Source organism: Sardina pilchardus, chromosome 6, assembly GCF_963854185.1.
Source record: "Sardina pilchardus chromosome 6, fSarPil1.1, whole genome shotgun sequence".
NCBI classification, from domain to species: Eukaryota; Metazoa; Chordata; class Actinopteri; order Clupeiformes; family Clupeidae; genus Sardina; species Sardina pilchardus.
Genome location: NC_084999.1, coordinates 22,574,410 through 22,600,780, shown reverse-complemented (window position 1 = coordinate 22,600,780; position 26,371 = coordinate 22,574,410). Strand labels below are relative to the sequence as shown.

The window sequence follows — 26,371 nt, the reverse complement described above, 5'->3', positions numbered from 1 at the left end:
ATAGACAAAGCTAATATAAGTAAGGGCCTGTGTCCACCAAATATGTTTTGTTTTTTTTTGTCTGACAGCACCCTCAACCTCATTTTCAGAGTAAACATCACCCCAGTCGTCTACAACCTCCACTGGCTCCCGGCCAAACATAGGATCGACTTCTACTCGCCTGCAAAGGCCTCAAACCTATCCATATCATTAATAATGATGTTAATATAATGAGTTTTCCGGTACAAATACATATAAATCTTTTGTCAACAGAGTCAAAAACATGTATGACATAATTTCATTGCTGATGATGTCTTTTGATCCTGTCTGACTGAAGACACAGAGTCGTGAATAAATAGATTGAAAAAAGAAAGGCAGAAAGAAAGGAAGAAAAAGAGAAAGTTGGAAAATCTTCTACTGTACAGCTACTGTAATGCAAAAATGGTACTCCATGACATGACATGATCTCAAGCTCAAGAATCTGTAATGACACATTCATGACCCCCCCCCCCCCCCCACCCCCCCTCCCCCACACACACAAACATACAGTACATGGAATGATGTCATCCTGATGACTTCACTAATAAAAATGAAAATGCAGTTTGTATCAACTGAACAATAAACTGTTTGACATCATTTGATTGCTGATGAGGTCACTTGATCTTGACTGACTGAAATGGGGTTTGAGTGAAGACAACTAATTTGAGAATAAAAAAGATGGGAAAGACAGAAAAAAGAAAGAAAGAAAGAAAGAAGCAGATGTCACAATGGGCTACACTGTGAACGTCCAGTTGTGTTGAGTAGTGTGTCTCAGAATGCTGAGTAATGTCACCTTTGTCAAACATGCTCTCATACCTTTTATTGCCTTTATGCAATAGTCATATCCTGCTGTTAGTGAACCTTCTTGAACTATTAACCCCATAAGTGCTGTGCCACATTGGATTAACCATGTGGGCTGCTTTACCTCAATTTAGGAACCTTTATAAATGATATGGGTTTCAAATTCCTTCCTTCAAATATGTTAAGATCAAGTTTAAGATTTAAATCTGAGATCAAACTAAAACCCATACAAACGGCAATGCTAATTATTTTTGCGCTTCTGCCATCACCGAACAACATAGCAGGTGTTCCCAACATTTTATGGCAGTTTGATGTCACAAAATGTTAGCGACCCCAATTATTCACAACATGTGAGAGAGAGAGCGCATCTCATCTCTGCGGCAACATCCAGTTGAGAGCAATATTCCCCAAAATGTCATAACAAGCTCATTTGTTTGTTTGACTAACTCACATGGTTGTTTTGCTTCTTTGTTTGAAACATTGATCAAGTATAATCATGATGAACTCATGCGGGATGTCTAAGTTTAATTTGACATAGACTGTAATGAAGGGATCTGATTGGTCACTTAACTGGATATCATGGGGTTGTTCATATTTGTATGTTTGTTTACTTGTATGTGTTTTGGTCAACTGATACCCAATATCTCAGCTGACCCATTTGAATTTCAGGCAACCACACATGGCGTCCTGACCCCAAGGTTGGGAAACGATGACATAGCCTATTGGAATAGAAATGTATGTGCATTTCACATGTCATTACTCACTGCATTTTTTTTTTTTACAAATAAACAAGCACACACACTCACACACACAGACACACACACACACACACACACACACACACACACACACACACACACACACACACACACACACACACGCACACACACACACACACACACACACACACACACACACACACACACACACACACACAGAAGAAACACAAGCTAATCTTTTTGCCTGTTATGTGGCAGGTCTAATTTTGTATTTTGGATATATTTCTACAATTATATATTAGATGATCATCAATGTTATTAACAACCTCAAAATCAGCCACTGAGTCTTGAATTTGACCTTGCGTTGACACAACAGACACTCAAGACTGCAGTTGGGGATGTTGGGGATATACATCTTGATCATTTAATTAGTAACAGGGACCAGATCCTGTCAGATCCAGTCAGTTCTGGCTATTTTGTGGTTGTAGGCTAATTGCCTGTATTTTGAATTTAATTTTGCGAGGCGACCTTGGATGTCTTTAAAAATAAAATGTATTATTGTTATTATGATGATAATAATAATAATAGGCTGAGTTCAGTCTTGTCGGCTTCCTTTAGTATTAGCCTAGGTATATTAAAGAAAGGATGAAGACAAGAGAGTGCAATATCAGGGGGCTGTAAAATGACGCAACAAGTACGCAGCATCATAAATCTAGCTGCTTATAAACAGAGTCCTCGAGCGCGCCCTGTCAGACAGCACGGGGCCAGCGCGCGTGAGTGGCGCCCTCGAGTAAAGACTGGTGGTCGCAAGCGGAAGGTCGTTCACGTTATAGATCTACTGAGCGCTTTCGATTTGTATCTTTTATATTTCTCTGGAAGAACACGTACTGTAGTTTGGGTGACCCGTCAAAGTATTTAACAAGAAAAGCCTTCTCTACTGTCACAACTCAGTCATTACAGGAAGAGGAGATTGCCCGTCACAGGTTCCCCGTTACTAAAGCAAGTCTACTGTTACTGTACAGACATCCTGGTCGGCAGAGCGCGGCATTGTCAGCACGTAAGCAAAACATTAATTTTTCCTACGCCTGCTGCGTGAGAAGAAATCTAAAAGGTCAAGGATAAACCGACGGCATTAGTGTATCCTACCACTGCGCTGTGGAGAAGTTGGTTTTTTCTCAAATCGTCTTGTATTTCACCACAGAGATACAGAAATTGTGACAACGTTAGAATTGAGTGTGCAACAGTCGGAGAACACCATGGGGAAAGATGCCGAAGAATACAAACTTAAGGGGAAAGTAAAAGGGGACCCAAATGGAGACATCGGAAGGTAGGCTATTGTCATTTCCATTGTTTCATCCATTAACACATAATTCATAAGTCACCCCCCACATAATTGTATTCTTTTGATATTCTAGTTTCTGTCTTGTATTTATCGTTTGATTAGGGACGAATTGGTAGATATAAGGTAGCCTAGCTGTTAATGTTAATGTTGTATTTGTAAGTTGCTTTGTACAAACGCATCTATTCTAGCCTCTAGCCATCTAGCCTACCATAAAGATAAATAAAGCCATACATACAGTGAAGCTTTTACGTTTAGGATAGCTACTGATGGTAAGCCCTGACTAGTGCTCAGAGCTATCCCATGGGTTATTTCTATAGGACTATCATTGCAGATGTTTTGTTTTGTCACAGTGAGAAAAAAGAAGAGAAGCCAGAGAAGATGGATATGGTTGGCTCCTTCGAGATAGTAAGTCACAGCAACTAAATAATAGCTTAAGTTACAAGTCTTACTGGCATGCCTTGAAGTCCTCTGTTCACAGTATATTGTTACAATATTAAAACTACCTGAAGTATCCTGATTCTTTAAGATTCTTTAAGTTAATCTACTGTTCTTCTTTAATATAGCCTACACACACACGCACACACACACACACACACACACACACACACACACACACACACACACACACACACACACACACACACACACACACACACACACACACACGCATGCACTCAAAAACACTTTCGTTACTTACGTTATAATTGTATGATTGTGGCAACCTCAGCTTTCATCTCTGGGCACCGTTTATTATTATTATTATTATTATTATTATTATTATTGTCATTCATTGTGTTACCTTGAATGTTTTGTTTTGTTTTGTTGGTCTTATTTATTTTTTATTATACATAACCTTTGGATTATTGTTCCCAATGTCTGTCACTCTACCATTGTGTGTGTGTGTATGTCTGTGTATGTGTGTGTTTGTGTGTGTGTGTGTGTGTGTGTGTGTGTGTGTGTGTGTGTGTGTGTGTGTGTATTAGTTCCGTTTCGCCAATGGAGTGGACGTGCTGTTGATGATTTCGGCCACTATAATGGCGATGGCGAATGGAGCTATCCTTCCTCTCATGGTGATCGTGTTCGGGGACATGACAGACAGTTTTGTGGGGGACGCAATGTCAAACTTTACAAACATCACCAGTGACCCTAGTGAGTCTCATTACTCTTTTTTTAGTCTAATTATTTTCTTTTATTAGAAATACTACACCATTTGTTTTTAATACAATAGTGATTTTACCATTTCAGGAGTAATATTCATGTTAAAAGTATTCAAATTAGAGGCACCCTCTGCTTACGTGTCATGCCTAATCAGTGTAACCTACGGGCTCTCGGGGCTTATTGAAAGAGCCACTGGTTTCATTTAGTCAATTTGTAGTGAAACTACATAACATTTTTGAATGCTCTTCTTACTTTTATGTAGCCAATAGTTATGTTTACTGTAAAAGGGTCAAACTTCAAAAGTTTTGGGCTTATATTATAGTGTGTTTTTTTTTAGTGTGTGAAGACCTTTGAAAACAGATTTTTGTCTAGTTGTGTGTACACTAAAATGAATACAAAACTGATTTCATTACATTCACTTTACCCTCATATTATTATCCCATACGGAAAAGATATATTTTATATGTTTCAGGTTACACAGATTTATGTTACCTGATAGATTTTTATATGCCAATGAAACCATTATAAGATTCTTGCTAAATCTGTGTAAAACATTGTAACCAGTAAGGACTATATATGACGTTGTATGAGGAAAACGAGAAAGGGGCCACTTTCAAGAGTAAATCATACAAGTTTTGTATATAAACACACATTGCTGGCATATAAGTTTTTTCTATGTCTTTTCCGTATGGGATTGCTGATGTCTTCTAGAATGTAACCATATGTACCACTTTTGCATAGGTGTTTTTGGATGAAAAACTTGAAAATGTCAAGGTGTAGCAAACTGTCTCTCTTTTTAACAGATTTCACACTTCCAGCGGAAGTGGAGACCCTCGGGGAACAGATGACCAGGTAATGCCTTTAAATCCTAAGTATCAACAGATTGACCATGTCCTTTACTAATAATGGCCGCATTTCCCAGATTCGTTAAGAAGCTCTTAAGTGCTAAGAACTTCTTAGGAGCACTCTAAGAACGTTCTAAGAGCACTCCTAAATCTGGGAAATCTGGGAAACCCGGCCATTATGTCCTCAGACGTGTTCAGACTTCAATCCCTCTCTCTGATTTGTTCCAAATTGATGCATTTAAGTTGACTCTGCAATGTTAGCAGCCTACTTAAAACAACATTGGCCGGGTTTCCCAAAATCGTTAAGAAGCCCTTAAGCCCTAGGAACTTCTTAGGAGCGTTCTTAGAACATTCTTACAACGCTCCTAAGAAGTTCTTAGCACTTAAGAGCTTCTTAACAATTTTGGGAAACCCGGCCATTGTCAATTATGGAGATCAGACTCTTCAATTAGATTTAGATTAGATTAGACACAATTTTATTGTCATTGTGCAGAGTACAAGGACAAAGACAGCGAAATGCAGTTTGTGTCTAACCAGAAGTGCAAAAAAGCAGAAAAGTACAATGTGATAGAAAGTATAGACAGCTAGTGCATAGGCAGGACATGATATACTGTATAGTGCAGTGTAGACAGTAGTATACAGAAGGTGGTTACAGTAATGTGTATTAAATCTAAATATGTGCAGTTTAAGTAATAATAAACATAGTAATAAATAATAGTTATTTTATTAATATTTTATTTTATTAATACTTATTAATAATAATTAACTTAATAATTCAGTTTTTAGAAGCATATAAGGAGCTTGGATGTAGGATATTGCTAAGAAAATGTTTGAATACAGTTGTTAACACGATATTACATAGCTTCTCTGCATAACTCATTGGACATAGATAGGATGTTTGCTCCTTCAACCCAACTGTAAAATGAAGTTATTCTTAACACTCTCAAGCTTGTCACGGATGAACAAAGACAGCCTGGACGAGATGATGGAAAGTATCTGTAAACGCAAATGGGGAAACCAAACAGTCTTACCAGTTTTACTAGCTATCCATCACAGGCTTCAAGTAATGATAGTTAAAGCAACAAGACAGTCAACAGTAAGCAACAAGAGGTGGAAGACAGCAACTAACTTGGGGAGAGCCGGTTAGAAGCAGCAGCTGAGATGGAGCTTTTGCAGCATTATGAGGGATTATAATGCTGCAAACAGACACGCACGCACACACACACACACACACACACACACACACACACACACACACACACACACACACACACACACACACACACACACACACACACACACACACACACACACACACACACACATGCGCACACAGACATATTTGTCCTTCAGCCTGCTCATTGGCTTCATGTGCTTGCAGCATTATGAGGAATTATGAGGGAAATGGACCTCATTTCTATCAGGGCATCAGCAAACAGAAACAGATGCACTGAATTTAATCCAGAGTGGCTGAATATGAACTTTTCTCTTTGACAGGCACGCTATATACTACAGCATCATGGGAGCTGTAGTTCTTATAGCCGCATACGCGCAAGTGGCTTTCTGGACATTGGCAGCTGGTCGACAGGTGAAGAGACTGCGAAAGAAGTTCTTCCATGCCATCATTCAGCAGGAGATTGGCTGGTTTGACGTCAACGAGACAGGACAGCTCAACACACGCCTTGCCGAGTAAGACTCCAAACTTCCATTCAACATTCCAAATCGACGTCAGTCAATCAAATGGTAAAAAAAAAAACACCCTGAGGTGGTACAGTTGGGATGTGACTCTCACCCTATCATCTCTCCTCAGTGACATCTTGAAGATCAACGAGGGCATCGGCGACAAACTGGGGATGCTCATCCAGTCGCTCACCACCTTCATCACCGGCTTCGTCATCGGCTTTGTCAAAGGCTGGAAGCTCACCCTCGTCATCCTCTCCATCAGCCCTCTCCTCGGCATAGCGGCTGGCCTCATTGCAAAGGTAAAGATGGCCACACACTGACAACCCCCCTCCCCCCACCCCACCCCCTCTTTATTTTTGTTTGAATTTCCTTTTTTTTCCGCCCTTTGTGTTTGTACTTGCTGGTAGTCTACTCAAAATGTCCAGTTGTTTTCCCATTTACCAGTCTATTCTCTCTCTCTGTCTTCTCTCTCTCTCTCTCTCCCTCCCTCTCTGTCTTTCATTCACTCGCTCTCCTCCTGTTGTCTTTTGATACTGTATGTGTGTATTGTGTTCAATGCCTCCGTGTTTGCTTCTGGGTTTCGGTGTGTTAGGTGATGACAACGTTCACCTCTAAAGAACAAACAGCCTATGCGAAGGCAGGAGCCGTAGCAGAGGAGGTGCTGTCGGCGGTCAGGACTGTGTATGCTTTCGGAGGGGAAAAGAAAGAGATAGAGAGGTCAGTGTGTGTAATTTAGGGTCATGGGATACACTTAAGGATGTTTACGTATTATGATATGTTGTAATGTGAGTGAGTGAGTGAGTGAGTGCGTGCATATCTGCATTCACAGACTCAATATCATTGTTACCAAGCATGTGTGGTTGTGTCCGTGTGTGTTTTGTTTGGTGTCCCATCCCACCTCCTTACGTAACTGGCATTTGATACCCCCCCTCATCAGCTGCAGTTATTTAAAGCTCCACTGCACTCTTCCTCCTGCTCCTATACCCCATACCCCACCCTCTCCGTCTCCGTCCCTCTCTCTCTCTCTCCTTCCCTCTCACTCACTCACACACACACACACACACGCAAACACACACACACACACACACACACATGCACACACACATACACACACACACACACACACACACACACACACACACACACACACACACACACACACACACACACACACACACACGCACGCACACACACATACTCACACATGCACTTTCTTTTTAAAATTCCTAAACTCCAGCTACTTAGCAACAGTACACCCAGGCTTGGATGATGTTGTACAGTAGCATGTAAGTCTTCATGATTATCATTGTCACAGATACAACGGCAACCTGGTGGATGCTAAGAACCTCGGGGTGAAGAAAGCCATCACGGTGAACATGGCTGTGGGCTTCACGTACTCCATAATGTACATGTCCTACGCGCTGGCCTTCTGGTACGGCAGCACGCTCATCATCGCTGGGGAATACACCATCGGATCTGTGCTGACGGTGAGCCATCCACCTGTTCAATGCGCTCAGTATAGTCACTATAATCTGTATGTGCTTGTTCTGTATGCATGTATGTATATGCATATGCAGTATACTTTATGTGTATGTAAATGTATCGCCACAAGTTCAAATGTATACACTCATATAATTGGTTTGTCAGGTTAAAGCTGCCTGTTGCATTAAATTTTGTCAGAGAGCCCAGCTGAGTTTAACAGAAAAAAAGAGAGAAAATGCAGTCAGACATTGTTAGAGATTAAGTTTGAAGTCAGGCTCAGATGTCTGCAGGGGGCTGAAAATGTACTTGTGAAAGATCATGAAGGACTTTTGAAGCGAATGTGTCTGTTAGCACCTGAAAGTACAGTTACAGTATGTCTGTGTTGTTCATAGTGTAAAAAGGGATTTATTGTCTTTTCCTTCACAGGTTTTCTTTGCGGTCATCATCGGTGCTTTCAGCATTGGCCAGACGTCCCCCAACATCCAGGCCTTCTCCTCCGCACGTGGTGCAGCCTTTAAAATATACGAGATCATCGACAATGTGAGTGAAATAGGTTGTGAAACAATGAAACAATGAAACAATGCTGGTTCTTTCAGTGGCTTCAGTGTACAAGTGGCTGATCCAACTCCTCCCCAGAGTTTATCTCCAGCCGCAGGGCCTTGCTAATTATTTCTTAACTCTTGAACCTGAACTAAAGAGTGAGATGGGGTGAGCTGGAGTCGCAGTAGTTTGTTATTTTTCTTGATCTTAACCCTTCTGGCCTAGAATCAGCAATTCATTCTGGAGTGAATGAGACATTTTGTAGGAGCTCAGGGAGTGAGCGTCTGTCTTTGAACAGTTAGCGTCTGACTTAGTGCTGGAGCTGGGAGGAGAGGCCGCTGGAAGTAGAAAGGCTTCCCTTTCCTCGTCTTCCCCCGGCCGGATCAGTCCCTCAGGGGGTAGGCTGAGAACAGGAACCCGGGTGGAGACTGACAAAAACGCACACACACACACACACACACACACACACACACACACACACACACACACACACACACACAAACACACACACACAACACACACACACACACACACACACACACACACACACACACACACACATATTTCTCTCACTGTCTCTCTGTTTCTCTCTCTCTCTCTCTCTCTCTCTCTCTCTCTCTCTCTCTCTCTCTCTCAAACGAACATATACAAATACATATTCGCACAGAGAAATCCAGGCTTTATTTAGACCTATTTAGCCAAAGATCAAAATCAGTCGCAGACATACATGCACACACACACACACACACACACACACACAAACACACACACATTGACACGTGCATGGACACACAAAAGCAGGCACATCCACACACCTTTGAGGTAACTCCTGTCCTGAGGAAAAAGGCGCAAAAATAGCAAGTTCCTCAAAAAAATAAACCTCCAGCTTCCTGTGATTGTGTGAGGTTGTGTCTGTGTGCTGCTCAGAGATCTGAGGTGCGTCCCGTTGTGCACTAATGAATAGAGAAACTCTGGCCCCTTCTCAGGTGCAGCCAAGCTACACACGCTACACACACACACACACACACACACACATACACACATGCACACGGACACACAGACACACATATACACACACACACACACACACAAACACACACACGCACGACACACACACACACCCACACACACACACACACACACACACACACACACACACACACACACGGACACACAGACACACGCACACAGACATATTTGTCCTTCAGCCTGCTCATTGGCTTCATGTGCTTGCAGAAACCCAACATCAACAGCTTCTCAGACGAGGGCCACAAGCCAGACCATATCAAAGGCAACATTGAGTTTAAGAACATCCACTTCAGCTACCCCTCACGAACGGATGTCAAAGTGAGTTTCATCTATGTCCTTACTCTCGGAACCTGAATCTGAAACTTGAACTCTGCTTTAGAAAGCAAGGAAGTACCTGAGTGTAACAAAGTGTGTGTGTGTGTGTGTGTGTGTGTGTGTGTGTGTGTGTATGTGTGTGTGTGGTCATGCAGGTCCTCAACAACATGAGCCTGAAGGTCAGCAATGGTCAGACGATCGCCCTGGTGGGCAGCAGTGGCTGTGGCAAGAGCACCACCGTGCAGCTGCTGCAGCGCTTTTATGATCCTCAGGAAGGATTGGTGAGTGAGTAGCCCTGTCCACGTGTGTCTGCTGTGTTGATTAATGGATGGACACACCTGCACAGACACATAGCCCCCCCCCACCCCCCACACACACACACATACACAAACACTCACCTCCCCCTCCCTGTCCCAGCACTCACTCACACACACACACACACACACACACACACACACACACACACTCAGTCACGTACAACATCTGACTTATATAGCATCTTCAATCCCAATTTATCGAATTTGTGTGACATTTTCAATATTTCAAGTCCTTTTTTCCCTCCGTCTTTACATCCTCATCACTGAGTGTTGTCTTTCGTGCGTCATCTTATTTCCATTGATTTGCACTGTGTCCGGCTGTAGATGTCCAAAGGGCATTTTAAATTTGGTTGCCCGCAATGCAGGCGATTAGCTGTCCTTTAATGCTGTTTTAGACAATCGTGTGCAATTGGAGACTACTTCATGCAAATTTGATGGTTATTACCCCTCTAGGTGAGCATCGATGGCCATGACATCCGCTCGCTGAATGTGCGCTACTTGCGTAGCCTGATAGGCGTGGTGAGCCAGGAGCCCGTGCTGTTTGCCACCACCATCGCTGAAAACATCCGCTACGGACGAGAGGATGTCACGGACGCCGAGATCGAGCAGGCCACACGCGAGGCCAACGCCTACGATTTCATCATGAAACTGCCTGATGTAAGCACCCATCCCATCTGTAGACCAGATAGAAAATAGATGTTAGACATGTAAATATGAGGCATACAAGCGAGTCTGAATAATGAACATATCAAATGACCAAATAGTGACAAATGACATGTGAATTACTGGACATGCACCCAAACAACCTATATGTTTTACATGAAAATGATCCCAGGATATTACATTATCGAACTTCCAGTGTTTGTTATGTAAATACTGAGCCAATTAAATTAGGTATTTTAGGTCCGGCATCTGTAGTGCTGAATGTTATGCTTTTGCTGTTATTAGTAAACAGTTGGCTGAAGCCGCCTTGGTTCATCGTGAGAGATGAGACGATGTTGTTGCAGGGGAATCAAGAATCAGCTGTAACATGATAGCTGCTCAGCCGAGCTTAGTCATTTGTCTCTGACACCCTGTAGAAATTTGAGACGCTGGTCGGAGATCGAGGCACTCAGATGAGCGGCGGCCAGAAGCAGAGGATCGCCATCGCTCGAGCGCTCGTGCGCAATCCCAAGATCCTCCTGCTGGACGAGGCGACGTCAGCCCTGGACGCTGAGAGCGAGAAAATCGTGCAGGCTGCACTGGACAAAGTAAGCCCAGCCTGCATCTATTAGATCTGTTACAGCAATATACTCATCACATGGATGCTTCAGGCACTGTTGATGGCATTATGGCTTTAAGTGCCTTAGAGAAATTGGTTGTTTTGTCAAGAATTGATGTACACGGTTATAAGATTAACAATTACTGGGCCTTGTTACATTCTGTGTGTGTGTGTGTGCGTGCGTGTGTGTGTGTGTGTGTGTGTGTGTGTGTGTGCGCGCGCGTGTGTTGTCCGTGCTTAGGTAAGGCAAGGCCGAACCACCATCGTGGTGGCTCACCGTCTCTCCACCATCCGTAACGCTGACGTGATCGCGGGTTTCCAGAAGGGAGATATTGTGGAGCAGGGCACTCACGCGGAGCTGATGGACAAGCAAGGAGTTTACCACACGCTAGTGACCATGCAGGTATATACACAACAACACACAGAACAACGCAGACCTCATGGATGCCAGTCACATGCCACTGAACATTGTATATATTTAATGTCGATGACATTCATTGTCATGAAACTGTATGATTCTTGACTCATTGTGGGCCTTTGGAGGGGACCTTGGCCCACCTCATGATTTTCTCGGCTGATTTCGCACCAAAGCCGACGGCCTGTCTTGGGTGGTGGACATCTAAGGAATGTCATAAAATGAAGTGAGTGTTTTTTGTTCTGCTCTCCGTCAGACTTTCAAGAGCGTGGAGGGGTCCGATGAGCAGGAGGTGGAGGTGAAGGACGGCAGGGGTCCCTCGGTCAGCTCCATGAGTGAGCAGTCCCTCTTCAGGCAGAAGTCCAAATCCGGCTCCTTTGTCCAGTCAGACAAAGACCCAAAGGGTGACGACAAAGACACAGAGGTGAGGACCTCACACATTGTGGGGCCTATGAACACACGCGCAGACATGCACATACAGCAATAGATAAACAAAGGGCAAAGAGAGAGCAAACGCAAACGCACATGCACCTAAGCATACAGACACAAATGTAAGACAAATGATATGTTCCCACATGTGCACTCAAGCAAACATTGGAAATGGAACTCCTCATTTGTCCTGAGGTGAAAGCATAACCCATTAGCCCTTACATCAGCTCTCTAATGTGCACCAATCTCTTCTACATTTGTCATCCGCTTTAGCTCAGTCAGACCCAGCCTTTCTCCCCATTTACTTTCTCTCCATCTTTTTCGCTGTCTTTCTACTGTACGTGTCGTGACTGTTCTCTCCCTTATCGCTCTCCTCTTTCAATCTCACTTGCTGCTCTATTTTTTTTTATTATTTTTTTTTATTTCCATGTTTTATTTTAGTGCCAGATTCTCCAAGCTGCCTTTTGATATCCCATTTCTTACTGTCCGTTCTGTCTGTCTTTTATTCACTCTCTCAATCATTATACCAATGCCTTTCTCAATCTCTCATCATTTTCTCTCGTCTTCCTCTCTTTCTTTCTCTCTTCCACTCTCTGCTCTCTGCCTCCTCTCTGCCGCGGATTCAGTCTTCCTTCCCCGCTCTCTCCTTCTGTTCTCTGGCTCTCCATCTTAGCCTCTCAGTGTGTGTGCTGTCTCTCTCTTCTATTTCATTATACTGTAGTCACTCAGTGGACTGTGTCTCTGAATCCCCATTCAGACCGCAAGTAGCCAAGCAAGAGGCAATGTATTATTACCGTTTTTCAGGCTTATCAGGTGATATAACCAAAAGGATTTCAACTTTTGAGGTGACAAGCGACAGGCAATCAGTGCATCACCATATATGTGAATGGGCCGTTAAGGAATACGCCAAATTTTGGGGAAATTAGCTTATTTTCAGTCTACCCTAGGGTTAGATAAAAGAGTTTATCTCCTCTCCAAGTCACCCCATTCTCTCTCTATGTGTTTTGCTTCTTTCCTCTCCATCTCACTCCATTCTGTGTGTGTGTGTGTGTGTGTGTGTGTTTGTGTTTGTGTGTGTGTGTGTGTGTGTGTGTGTGTGTGTTTGTGTGTTTGTGTGTGTGTGTGTGTGTGTGTGTGTGTGTGTGTGTGTGTGTGTGTGTGTGTGTGTGTGTGTGTGTGTGTGTGTGTGGTCTTGTTGAGCAGGCGGAGGAGGAGGAGAAAGTGCCTGAGATGAGCTTCTTCAAGATACTGAAGTGGAATCTTCCGGAATGGCCATACATGGTTGTGGGTGTCTTATGTGCCATCATCAACGGAGGCATGCAGCCTGCCTTTGCCATCATCTTCTCCAAAATCATCGGTGTATGTAGTGACAAACAAACACACACACACACACACACACACACACACACACACAGAAGAAACACAAGCTCATCTTTTTGCCTGTTATGTGGCAGGTCTTATTTTGTAAGGATATATTTCTACAATTAGATTAGATGATCATCAACATGCAGAAAGACCAGTCCTCTGTATAATCTTGTAATGGTCATGCTCATTTCCTGTACATGCTGCTAGTTTTTCTCATGTCAACACTGTGCTGTGTAGTTTATGAAAATGCACTCATTTTCAATCATTTTTTCAGTCAAATAAAGTTGTCAAAAGAGTGGAAGGAGGACTAATACATATTTCATATTTCTCCCCCTTTCTTCTCTCCCTTCTGCTCTCTCTGTCTGTCTGTCTGTCTGTCTTCTCGCCTGTGTGTTTGTCTATCTGCCTGTCTGTCCCTTTGTCTGTGTGTCTGTCTGTCTTAACAGGTGTTTGCTGAGCCTGACCCAGCGGTTGTGAGACAGAAGGCAGATCTCTACTCTCTGCTGTTTGCTGCCATTGGAGTTGTGTCATTTGTCACACTGTTTCTGCAGGTACGCACTCCACATTCTTCAAAGAACTACAATACGTTTTATTGTGTGTAGGTCCACCTCAGTATAGTCTGAACTGCTACATTGTTTACTTACAGTAATATATCGAATGGATGATAATACAGCTTAAGCGTGTTATTAATATATAAACACCACACAGTTCACATTACAGCATTTACCCAACCTGCATGTTTACTTAGAGAAAAAGGAGAGAAAGGAACGCTTCTCTGGGTCAAAAAAATCTTTTGTTCAGGGTGCTCTTCAAAAAAGGGCCTAAGATACTTTTATGAAAAAAAGAAAAATTGAGGCACTCCTAGTAAGTAAAAAGCCTTTAATACAAAAATGGCTACATGCCAACACTTGATCACAGGTTTTCATCTGGGCATGATGTATTACTTGCTGAGTAATACACACATACTCACTACAGAGTATATTTATGTGTGTGTGTGTGTGTGTGTGTGTGTGTGTGTGTGTGTGTGTGTGTGTGTGTGTGTGTGTGTGTTTGGGTATGTATGTGTGTGTGTGTGTTTACATTTATTCTGTACTTACAAACAGTAACGAGAGTCAATGAACTCTGTGAGGCAGCTAGTGGAGTAGGAGCTCTAGCCATGAGAGTCCACGTGAGTCCCCTCGGCTGAAGAGAGCCGCATGTGAGACGCTCCGTGACAGGCCCCTTGACAGTTACAGCGGCGGGATTGTTATCGCTGGCCTGCCATAAAATTCACTAGTTTGTCAATGTTTCACCCAGACATCAAACCGTGCTGCCAGAGACTGATTCTCTGACTACAGAGACAAAGAATGGCAACACGTTGCTTGGATCAACTGAGATAAGCAGTTGACATGAATGATCCAAAGCATACAAAACATAAATGGACTTGAGTGTGGTAACCTTAGCCACAAATAGTTACACAATACCTTTACAATCCTGCTCAAAATCCCGTGAATGTGAGAGAATGATGTACAGTAAGTGTGTTTTGTTTGTCTACCACAGGGATTCTGCTTTGGTAAAGCTGGAGAGATCCTCACTATGAGATTGAGACTGAGTGCCTTCAAAGCCATGATGAGACAGGTGGGCAGAGCGTCCTGATTATTTGAGGGTGTGCGATAACCCTGGCGTTTCCCAAAGATAATCTTCTTGTATATTTTATATGACCAGCCCTAGAGGGACATGGCCAGAGGTCATGGCTGATTGCAGCGCATAGCCTTTTATGAATATTTTTTTTTAAGAGTGGCCATGAGTAACATCTGATAAAGGCACATTCACGGACTGAGTGATTTCAAATAAAAGTGAATTGATCGTATTAATTTTCTGGCCACTTTGTCTGTGGAAAAATTGTGTGGAAGACTTTTGTGAGTATGTATGCTAATTTTGTATGTGTGATTTTATTAAGCTTTTTTATTATTTGTAAATTATTCATAATTTATGTTTTACTTTGTGTGTGTGTGTGTGTGTGTGTGTGTGTGTGTGTGTTTCTAGGATTTGGGCTGGTATGATGACACAAAGAACAGTGTGGGTGCTTTGACCACCAGGCTGGCAACAGATACGGCTCAAGTCCAGGGTGTAAGTTAATATTTCTCGTACTGTCAGTGCATGTCTGTGAGCAATTACAGTGTGTGGAGTAGGTGAATGTGTTCTACGGTGTTTGGATCCTTACTACAGTGCTTTAGCCAACCAAACAACCACCGACTGTTAGAAAACACTGATGAGCTAGTCTCTGTCATCTCGATATGTTTATCTACAGGCCGCATTATTGACTATGCCACCCTCACCACTATGCCATGTATAGGAACATTTTTTAATGAAGTCAGTAGGGAAATTAGAGATAAATAATCAAGATCATGTTTATTTTCATTTTCATTTATTTATTTCTTCACTGGCAGGCTACAGGGCTGCGTCTGGCAACGCTGGCTCAGAACGTCGCCAACCTGGGCACCTCCATCATCATCTCCTTTGTCTATGGCTGGCAACTCACCCTCCTCATCCTCACTGTGGTGCCCATCATGGCTGTTGCTGGGGCGATCCAGATGAAGATGCTGGGCGGTCATGCTACCAAGGACAAGAAAGAGCTGGAGAAGGCCGGCAAGGTGAGACAGAATCGTACACGGAGGAGTTTTTGTTCATTTGTAGAATGCAAAAACATTTTTTTTTTTACTTTAACAGTGGCAGTACCAGAGGTGCCACCAGCTGATTTTGCTGGGGCTTCAGCCCGAATGTTTTCAGTGTAGCCCTTAATGTATTTTGCAAAGTTGACAAATATAACAACCATTTTTCCTATCGTGCATCGAAACTTTGAGATGAGATGAATGCATTTATCAAACATAGGAGCAGGATGCGGGTGTCCTCACACTATAAAACATCATTTGGAAGAGAGAGAGAGAGAGAGAGAGAGAGAGAGAGAGAGAGAGAGAGAGAGAGATAGAGAGAGAGAGAGAGAGAGAGAGAAAGTGTGAGTCAGTCAGTCCCAGGGTTGGGCATGTCACTTATTTGTCCTTATTTGGTATAAGAAAGTTATAAGGAAATCATACAAGGAACAAGGACAATGAGGTGGGGGAGTTATAGTGCAAAACTGTACAAAACATGTACACAATAAGGAATTATTCCTTACCTTTTCAATTCGATGACCCACCTCCATATGCGCTAACGTAACGTTACTTTGCACAAACATGCATAACTTTGTGTGACTGCCATGAATATTTGGAATGTCCATTTACATTAAGTACAATAAGTTAAAGGAGTCCTAGAATTCAAAACCACATTCACCTTGATCCTGTTGAATTTAGGCTGCGAGCAGTGTCCAAAGGACAACACCAAAGACTTTACCGCGTCCCCCGCCTGCTTTCGTATGCAAATTGGGAAATAGAAACAGCCGTGTTGAAATGCTCCAATCTGAACAGAGCTCGGATAACACGTAATAGGCGCCCATCCCCCTTTAGATACACCCCCTCTCATTTGCATACCTTCGATTAATAATTCTTGTTAAACTGCTCTTAGGATGCTAGTATCTAGATATGTGGTCTATGGCAGAGACGTTGTAATGCTAGCGTTATTACAGCTAACTTTGGAGAGTTACTATACTAAGAAATGTACTGATAAAACTTACCAATCTAACACATTCATTCTGTTGGGGAATCTGCTGCACTTCATTTTCGTCAGAACCTTTTTCTGACTCGGTTTATACATGTACGGCTGTATTCCTTATTTAAATCCATTGTTGATAGCTTTATCAAAGACTTTGGCTTTACCAGCAGTAAACTTAGTTTCACTTTGCTCTAGCTTCAGACCGGTGGATTGAGCCAATCAACTTTCAGGACATATCGGCCAATAGACCAATCAGCGCGCATCTCATTTGAATATTCATGAACTTGCTGAGTGGGCGGGAAAAACAAACTGTTTCATTGCAAGGCTTATTTATGACCTTGTATTAGGCGATCTAGCAGTGCTCCTGGGGCGTTTTCAGCCCCACAAATTTACATATGACATTATTTAGGCTCAAAGATCAATTTGTAATGGTCAAAAAATGCGTTCTATGACTCCTTTAACCGAACATAGATACAGACGGTTAGAAGGTTGCCGCCCATATAGCTATGGTTGCCGCCCCCTCTGTGGGGGAAAACATGCTAACATCGCACAGTGAAAGTGAATTGGCGAACTCGCTAACAGTCACACTTTATATATTCGTTTTACTTTCAAATGCAACTCTGCTTGTTTCTGAACACAATGATGTGAAGAAATTGTGTTTACCTAACTGTCCAGTGTATGCTAACAACTTAACTCACTCTCAGTTTCCCAATTTTGATGACAAGCTTCGCTGGAAGCTAATATTCGATGGCAGCTTCATTAGGTTGCTAACTAGCTAACTTTAATATCATCAGTTTAACATAATCAACGTGCACATTACGTATTAAAACTATTCCCACGGACATTGTAGGAAATGTACATTAATGTGAGAATACATTTAGATGCAACTTATGTGTATGTGGTGTTATGCCATAAGACTTAGCTTGCTAAACCGAGCTACTCGGTCCGGCCATTGACACCAGTTCTACAATGGGTGTACTCGAGACAGTTCTGGCTATTTAACTGGAATTAGCAAAATGAGGGAACTTAATGTTACTCTTAACCTCGGTGATACAGAGATAACTATCAGTCCCAACGTCGTTTAGCCGTGTATTGATCTTTGTTAAAATATTTAATCTTTTTAAAGGTGTTTTCTGTACTCACACCGTCCACCTCCATTAGATTGCATGCAGTAGAAACTAATGTTTTCCCCCACGGGGATGTTTCAGCCATGGTAACCACGGTAACTGGGGGCGGGAACCATGAGTATGACGAGATGCCGTCTGTATGTATAGATTAATGTTACCTGTCTAGGAGAAAATTAGCAACGTTGGCGTCCGTCTTCAAATTCTTCTCCGTTTTGAGCCATCTCCTTCAAAGGCATCTCCTATACAAATCCTTCTTTTATTTCGGACTTTGTCACAACGTGTTTCGGATTCATAAAGAAGTATTTTAGGTTTTGTTATTTTTTATCCAACACATTTGTATCCGCAGCTGTGGTAACTATAGCAGAGCTGGCAACTCGGATGCCGAAACACTACTGACTGGGCCATTTTATAATTAATTGAAATACATTTCTTACATGCAGTTCCTTTAATGTTTGATGACAGGATATATAGCCAATAGTATTGGGTCACTTGTCTAGACTCGCATATGAACTTCAGTCACATCCCATTCTTAATCCGTTTAATATGACATTGGTCCACCCTTTTTACCATTCTTCCAGAAGCTTATTCATCAGGTCACAACTGATGTTGGACGAAGAGACTGGCTCTCAGTCTCTGCTCTCATTCATCCCAAAGGTTTTCTGTTGGGTTGAGGTTAGGACTCTTAGTAAGTCAGTCAAGTTCATCTACACCAAACTTGTGGGTTGAACCGAAAACCAGAAAATACTGTTTCTGTTCGGAACGAACCAATAGGGAAAAATTCTGGTTCAAAGCCTGATCCACTGTCAAATTGTCTATTTGAGGATGGTTTCCCTTATCTGGTCATAAAAAGAACAGTCTCTGTTGTGCTTAGGTTTTCTACATAGATAACACAGGAATCTGCATGTATGCACATTTTTTATGGAAACTCTCAATAATTGGTGCTGAAGGACATATCATAAAAGAATGCTCATGCAATGCTATTGCAAAAGTGTGGTTGTGTAAATCTGAGTGTTTAGTCCTGTACTAACCACCATCATTGTTGGGTAGTGTGAAAAAGGTTTTATGCCTGTATCTATTCTGCCTTACAGATCGCCACTGAGGCCATAGAGAACATCCGGACTGTGGTGTCGCTAACGCGAGAAAAGACATTTGAGTCACTCTACCAGGAGAACCTTGTCGTTCCATACAAGTGGGTGTTCATGCAGTACTGCAAATAATGTCATACCATCATTGGAAAACATTTTAAAGTGGATCCTCAAGGGTTTCCACATGTAACAACGTGCAGTATTAAAAACTTGAAAATTTGATACCTAGATAAAAAAAATTGATTACAGTATCTGTTCATCCTCTTCCTCAGGTATGAATTAACACTCTCTCTCCCTCCCTCCCTCTCTCTCCCTCTCTCTCTCTCTCTCTCACTCTGTTTCTGTCCTCCCTCAGGAACTCTGTGAAGAAGGCCCATGTCTTTGGCTTCACGTTCTCATTCTCCCAGGCCATGATCTACTTTGCCTATGCTGGCTGCTTCAGATTTGGTGCCTGGCTCATTGAACAGAATCAGATGACCTTTGAGGACGTCTTCTTGTAAGTGACTGCACACTACATACATGTTATTCAGGGGTCAAGCTGATGCCAGGTCAGGTCAAGCGAAGGGAAAGCCTGCTGAACGGTAGAGCCACTAAAGGGTGTTGCATGGTCCATCCATCAAGGCACAGTCAGCGATATTAGGCGATTTTTTATATCACATTCACCTCCTCACGATCACTAGATACCCATTCCGTAATTACAGCGTAAAAAACCCGGCCTCTGTAAGTAGCCCAAGCCAAATCTGGAAACAAAAAAGTGGGGGCAGCCTGCTCCCAAACAAAAACAAAACCCTGCCTGCATGGAATTGTCTGGGAATACTGACAATAGGGGTGACCTACCTCTCCAGTGTGTTTCTTTTGGGCCATGGTTAAAATATAATTAATGTTTTTTTCTTTTTTGCACAAAAGCATCTGCTAATGAATGTTAACATAAACACAAACAAACACGACTTCGTGTAAAATCCCTGACTGCACCTTTTAACACAGACTTTTTTTTTTTTTTTTTTTTTTTTCGATTTGGGGAATATATGTAATTTACAAATAGTATGATTGTGATTTGATTAGAAGTCAAGCTTCAGATCAAGATTCACTACATAATACATGTATATTCATGTGACGAAGTATTACCAATTACTGTAAGATGACATTGAAATATGACTTGGTCTATCTGCTGATTCAGGGATTTAGAGGAAGATATAGGATTTACTTCCAAATATTAAGTCAAGATGGGACACATCTTAAATACCTGTGATTAATGAGCATGACTGTCAATCACATGTACAACATGATATAAACAAAACATATGTGACATTATTGACCATTGGGTCAGAGTGGCTAGAAACACAATTTCTTGCAGCCTTTGACATTTGCTAATTTCATTAAATCAAATCTCAATTTCGATTAGATTTCTATTAATCTCCCAGCCCTAGTCAGTGTCAGAGTGACAATTGGTGAGTGTATGAGATTTGAGCTTAAACTCTTAATAGTCCCCAATGCCATTAGCAGTACCTATGTACCTACTGATGATGCAAATGCTTGTCCTCTGCATTGAAAACACTTGAAATTATCTTTAAAAGTCTTACAATGTCTCTGAGACATGCATGATACCAAAACATAGTGTGGTGTGTTAAAAAAGAGATCCAAGGTCAAAATAAGGTGCACTCTTTCTTAAATGTATCTCAGTGTGGGAGGTGCCAGTGTACTGTACAGTACAGTACTGTATGTTCAGGCATAGAAACCCTTTTGCTATGTCTTTATGCCATTGACTCTGCTTGATCATGATCAGCTCTAAAAAGTTTTTAAAGTAAGATGTTATTATTGGTTCTATTGTACAAATTGTGATTGTGTAATATTGTACAGTATTTTCAAAATTTCCATAGAAACACATTGGCAATGGTGAGGCACATACTGTAGTTCAAAGGTTCAAAGTTGGTTTTTCAGAGTTCTTTTTATCAATTGCTGCTAAATTTGATGAAATATGCCAATTAATTTACATTATACAAATAATGAATTAGTCTAATTTCAAACATACATTTGTATAGTCTAACTACCAGGCTTTCTTTGAGATATGCTTAGGTTAATTTTGCTTAGACAGGACAGAGTTAAAAACATATTGGCAAAGGTTCCAGTCTTGGACACTTTGATACTTTTTTGATAACTGCAAAATTAGTTAGGATGCGTAAGCTTGAGTGTATCTAAAATGGCAAATGGACACGTGCATATGCACACACACCTTCACACCGTCACACACACACACACACACACACACACACACTCTCTCTCTCTCTCTCTCTCTCTCTCTCTCTCACACACACACACACACACACACACACACACACAGGTACATTAGGCTAACCACGTCCAAGTCTCACACTAGGCAGGAATGTGAAGCATGAGCAGAGCAAAGGTCAGGTGTTACCAGGGAGATGGTTTAATAATTAGACAAAGAGAGGATGCTATAGGTCAAGCAAGTCCATCCAGGCTCTTGGCGCAGTTGTTGTCGTGACAACAGCTTGGCGTGCTGATCAGTATGACAACAGGGCAAGCAAGGCAGGTAGCTGTAGAGATAATTAGCTTCCACGTGAGTGAGAGCCATAACCTCACAGTACACATACCCTCAGCGGTCAGTTAGTGACAGAGGTGACAGTCGTACACCCTCTTATCTGGACTTGGCCAACAGTAGGGAGCTAATGTTCCCGGGCTTGAAGGATGGCTATATGACTGCCCTTGCTCTGATGGATGCCATCTTTAAAAGCTGTTGGTGTGTGATAATGTGTAGCGCTGTGGAGGGTAAGTGAGGCCGGTCTGTCTGGAGATGCTGATATGCAAGGGACAAGGGGGGGGGGATCTCTAAGGTTTATTCGCCATGAGAGAATGAGTTATTAGTAGTTTTTTTCCTTTTGTTTCTTTAACATGAGAATTCATAAAAATTCATTGGAAATCATACTCTTACCTGTGGTACAAAATTACCATCAACTTCTTAATAACAACAAAAATAAACATCATTCAAAACTATACAACCACCAAAACACCTACCAGAAAGACCAATCTTAGCTTAGCTTATTTTATTTACTTGTCTGTCTCATGCTATACTTCTCTCTCCATCCTCAGGGTCATCTCAGCAGTGATATATGGAGCCATGGCAGTGGGAGAGGCCAACTCTTTCACTCCCAACTATGCCAAAGCCAAAATGTCTGCCTCACACATCCAGATGCTTGTCGATAGGGTGCCTGCCATCGACAATTCTTCAGAGGAGGGGGAACAACCGGTACAGCACGCACACACACACAATATCTCTCTCTCTCTCTCTCTCTAAAATACACTCACAAACTCACAGACACTCAACACTTGTATGATAAGACAATGAATTAACAATTAAATAATGGAATAATATACCATAGCCTACTACATTTAACCCTTCAAATTAGCTCTGATTGTAAACCACAGATAACATTTTAAATATTTCCAGCATTACTGTACATATGACATTCAAGATAAGACATTCTACTACATTTGTGTGTAAAACCATGCCAAGATGAAAACAGCTACAGCCCTCTAGTGGTCAAACTAGAAAGGAAAGAAGGAGCACTCAGGGACTGCCTCATCCCAGCTGACTCAGATCCCTAAACTGTACTGAGAGAACATTTGGAACATTTATTTTGGAAAACAAAAATTGAGTGTTGTACTTTGATGAGTAAAGACTACAAATATGTATTTATTGGCTATTTTGCGATATATCAATACTTCACTGTACTACAAAAAATGTAATGACCATAATAGCAGATGATTGGAATGCTGAACCCCCAAGCACTATACTCCGACTATACATATTGAACTGTCTTAGTCCACACGACTAGCCACCATACTGTACATATGTTGCTTAACATGCCCACTCTCCGTCTCCACTGGTCCACGCAGGACAAGTTTGAGGGGAACGTGAACTTTGACGATGTGTTCTTCAACTACCCGTCGCGGCCCGACGTGACGGTGCTGAAGGGCTTGCGTCTGCGCGCGCGTAAGGGCCAGACCATCGCCCTGGTGGGCAGCAGCGGCTGCGGCAAGAGCACCACCATCCAGCTGCTGGAGCGCTTCTACGACCCCATGCACGGCACTGTGGTGAGCGAGCACACACACACACACACACACGCACACACACAAGTACCAAACCACCGAACATCACAAGTGTCGCGGGTCATTATGTTACAATGTTATTCATTGAGAAGGTTAGAAATGTTTTTTTTTTTTAAATTGAAATAATAATTGTGTCCTTCAAACTTTGCATATTGTATATCAGATCCATACACGTTATTCACACACATGCATGCACATGACATACAGTACAGTTAAACACCATTAGTCACACACATCTGTAGCCTTGTGGAACTGCTATGTTAAGGACCTGTATATCTTAGAATTTCACATTTATCAGGTGGAACAACCACGATGTGCAGCAGTATAGGGAGTGTGACAGAAATAGCAAAGTATCCTTGAAGTCCTTCCAGCCCTTGTAGACCTAGATGTAGATGGCTGTTGTTTACAAACCCATTTGCGCTCCGACGATGCTGCAGGGTAGTGGTCAGCAGAACCAAAGATTGCTCCGCTTTAACCCTCTCTGGTTTCCCTCTCTGCAGAGGCTGGATGACAAGGACTCCCGTCAGCTGAACATCCACTGGCTGCGCGCTCAGATGGGCATCGTGTCCCAGGAGCCCGTCCTGTTCGACTGCAGCTTGGCCGAGAACATCGCCTACGGCGACAACAGCCGTCAGGTCACGCAAGACGAGATCGAACAAGCCGCCAAGGCTGCAAACATACACTCCTTCATAGTGGGGCTGCCACAGGTACACACACATGCACACACGGACACACACATGGTATACTCATCTGGAAAATATATGATGTCTGGTGTGTATCGAATAATGCTGACGAGGGTGTCTTGTTGCGCGTTACCACGGTAACAGAAGTACCAGACCCAGGCGGGAGACAAGGGAACACAGTTGTCAGGGGGACAGAAGCAGCGCATCGCCATCGCCAGGGCCATCCTGCGCAACCCCAAACTACTGCTCCTGGACGAGGCCACTTCTGCACTGGACACGGAGAGCGAGAAGGTAGGCTAAGCACACACGCACGCACGCACGCACGCACGCACGCACGCACGCACGCACGCACGCACGCACGCACGCACGCACGCACGCACGCACACACACACACACACACACAGACTATACAGGATTACAGATGAAAACAGCCGTCGCTCTGTACTGCACTGTCTAAAAGAACACAATTTCACAGACTTACATACACCCTGTAGTTCCAATATGCTATTCACATTCTCTATTTACATTTGTAATAATTATACTGTATGCTGACACAAGGTGTCCACAGCAGAAATGTTGATATTATATATATGTATACTGTATATATAAAGGTTTTATACAGTTCATATTCTCCATATAGTTTTACAAAAATAAATTCCCCCTCTACACAATTTCATAACACATAATTCACCTCCCTACATATTGGTCAGTACATTCACTCACACACCTCTCCCCCTCCTCTTGTGTGTGTGTGTGTGTGTGAGCAGATCGTCCAGGAGGCGCTGGACAAGGCCAGCGAGGGCCGCACGTGCATCGTGGTGGCGCACCGCCTTTCCACCATCCAGAACGCCGACGCCATCGCCGTGTTCCAGAACGGCGTGGTGGTGGAGCAGGGCACTCACCAGCAGCTGCTCGGCAAGCAGGGCGTCTACTTCCAGCTGGTCAACTCCCAGATGGGGCAGCCGCACTGAGGCGCGCGCGGCGGAGGAAAGAGGACGGCCGTGAGTGTGTGTGTACGCGCTGTCTTTCCAACAAGTGCCATATAAATGACACACGCACACATGCTCTCATGTCTCAGATGAGTTTATTGTACATTTGGAGGAAAACAAAAATGTCTGCAAAAGAGTGCATGCTGTGTGGAAACGTTTAGAGGCGTATTTCGTCTCTGAACTGTTTCTAAAGCCACACTATGCTGATTGCTGAACCGCGACCAAAGCACTTCCAGGGAAGCAAAGAGCAGCTCTCTCAGAAACCTACCGAAGACAGAGTCTGTGCATGTGCCATACAGCCTGACTTAACTACTGAGACGCTGAAAAGGTAGCAGTAGATCACTGTAGTCTGCAGTACTGTACCCAAAACCCAAATCAAGCATCATACTGTAACTATGACTTTGGATTACTACATATAATGTTAATTAATTGTGCCTTTTTTTGTATGATTAATCTTTTCTTTGCTGTTGTGATGACTGACTTTACCAAAGACAATGACTGTAATATCCTCAAGTTAAAAGGGCGATTCCTTTTTTTAGTACAAGTTTGTGTGACTTTATGTGTGTACGCATGTCTATACACATCTATAAAAACGAGGGTGTTAATTCTATTCGAGTGTGCCTTGGCTGATCAGGACCAAAGACACCACACACGCTGTGGAAGAACAATTAAAAGTTTGACACTTTTTGTGCCTTTCCATGGATAGTAAATGCTGATCCACAGTCTACAGGCTGTTTGCTGCAGTAGGTGCACTGATATACATATATTTTATATGCTGTTTACTGTGCAATTCCAAATAAATGTTTTTCCATTACTTTGTGTTGTGCGCTGGAGAGAAACTAAAAATGTGTACATGATGGTGTGGATGGCATTTGTTTTCTTTTCCTATGCTTTCAGCAATCAAGAATTATGGGCCCACACTTAAACATTTACTGTGAAATGCCACCAATGTAGTCATAATTATGAAAATATACATGACAAATATCTGATTCTGGAATAAAGAAAAAGTCTAT

General features: G+C 42.6%; 1 protein-coding gene across 2 annotated transcripts; it reads left to right on the top strand.

Annotated features, from left to right (window-relative positions):
- On the top strand, positions 1-26,172 carry abcb4 (ATP-binding cassette, sub-family B (MDR/TAP), member 4). Of its 2 annotated transcripts, none has more exons than XM_062539078.1 (28): positions 1-19; positions 2,740-2,865; positions 3,231-3,285; positions 3,864-4,029; positions 4,842-4,890; positions 6,381-6,572; positions 6,694-6,865; positions 7,159-7,283; positions 7,882-8,053; positions 8,475-8,588; positions 9,825-9,935; positions 10,088-10,213; positions 10,703-10,906; positions 11,329-11,499; positions 11,752-11,913; positions 12,182-12,349; positions 13,558-13,713; positions 14,166-14,270; positions 15,259-15,336; positions 15,745-15,828; positions 16,149-16,352; positions 19,562-19,662; positions 19,914-20,054; positions 22,667-22,823; positions 23,474-23,671; positions 24,187-24,393; positions 24,514-24,660; positions 25,137-26,172. In XM_062539078.1, exons 2-28 carry the CDS (start codon positions 2,795-2,797, stop codon positions 25,338-25,340), a joined length of 3,840 nt encoding a protein of 1,279 aa, XP_062395062.1. In that variant the 5' UTR covers positions 1-19; positions 2,740-2,794; the 3' UTR covers positions 25,341-26,172. The 2 variants fall into 2 exon arrangements, with proteins under 2 accessions (XP_062395062.1, XP_062395061.1); XM_062539077.1 differs by lacking the exon at positions 1-19 and adding an exon at positions 2,304-2,595.
- Positions 26,173-26,371: the final 199 nt, after the last annotated feature.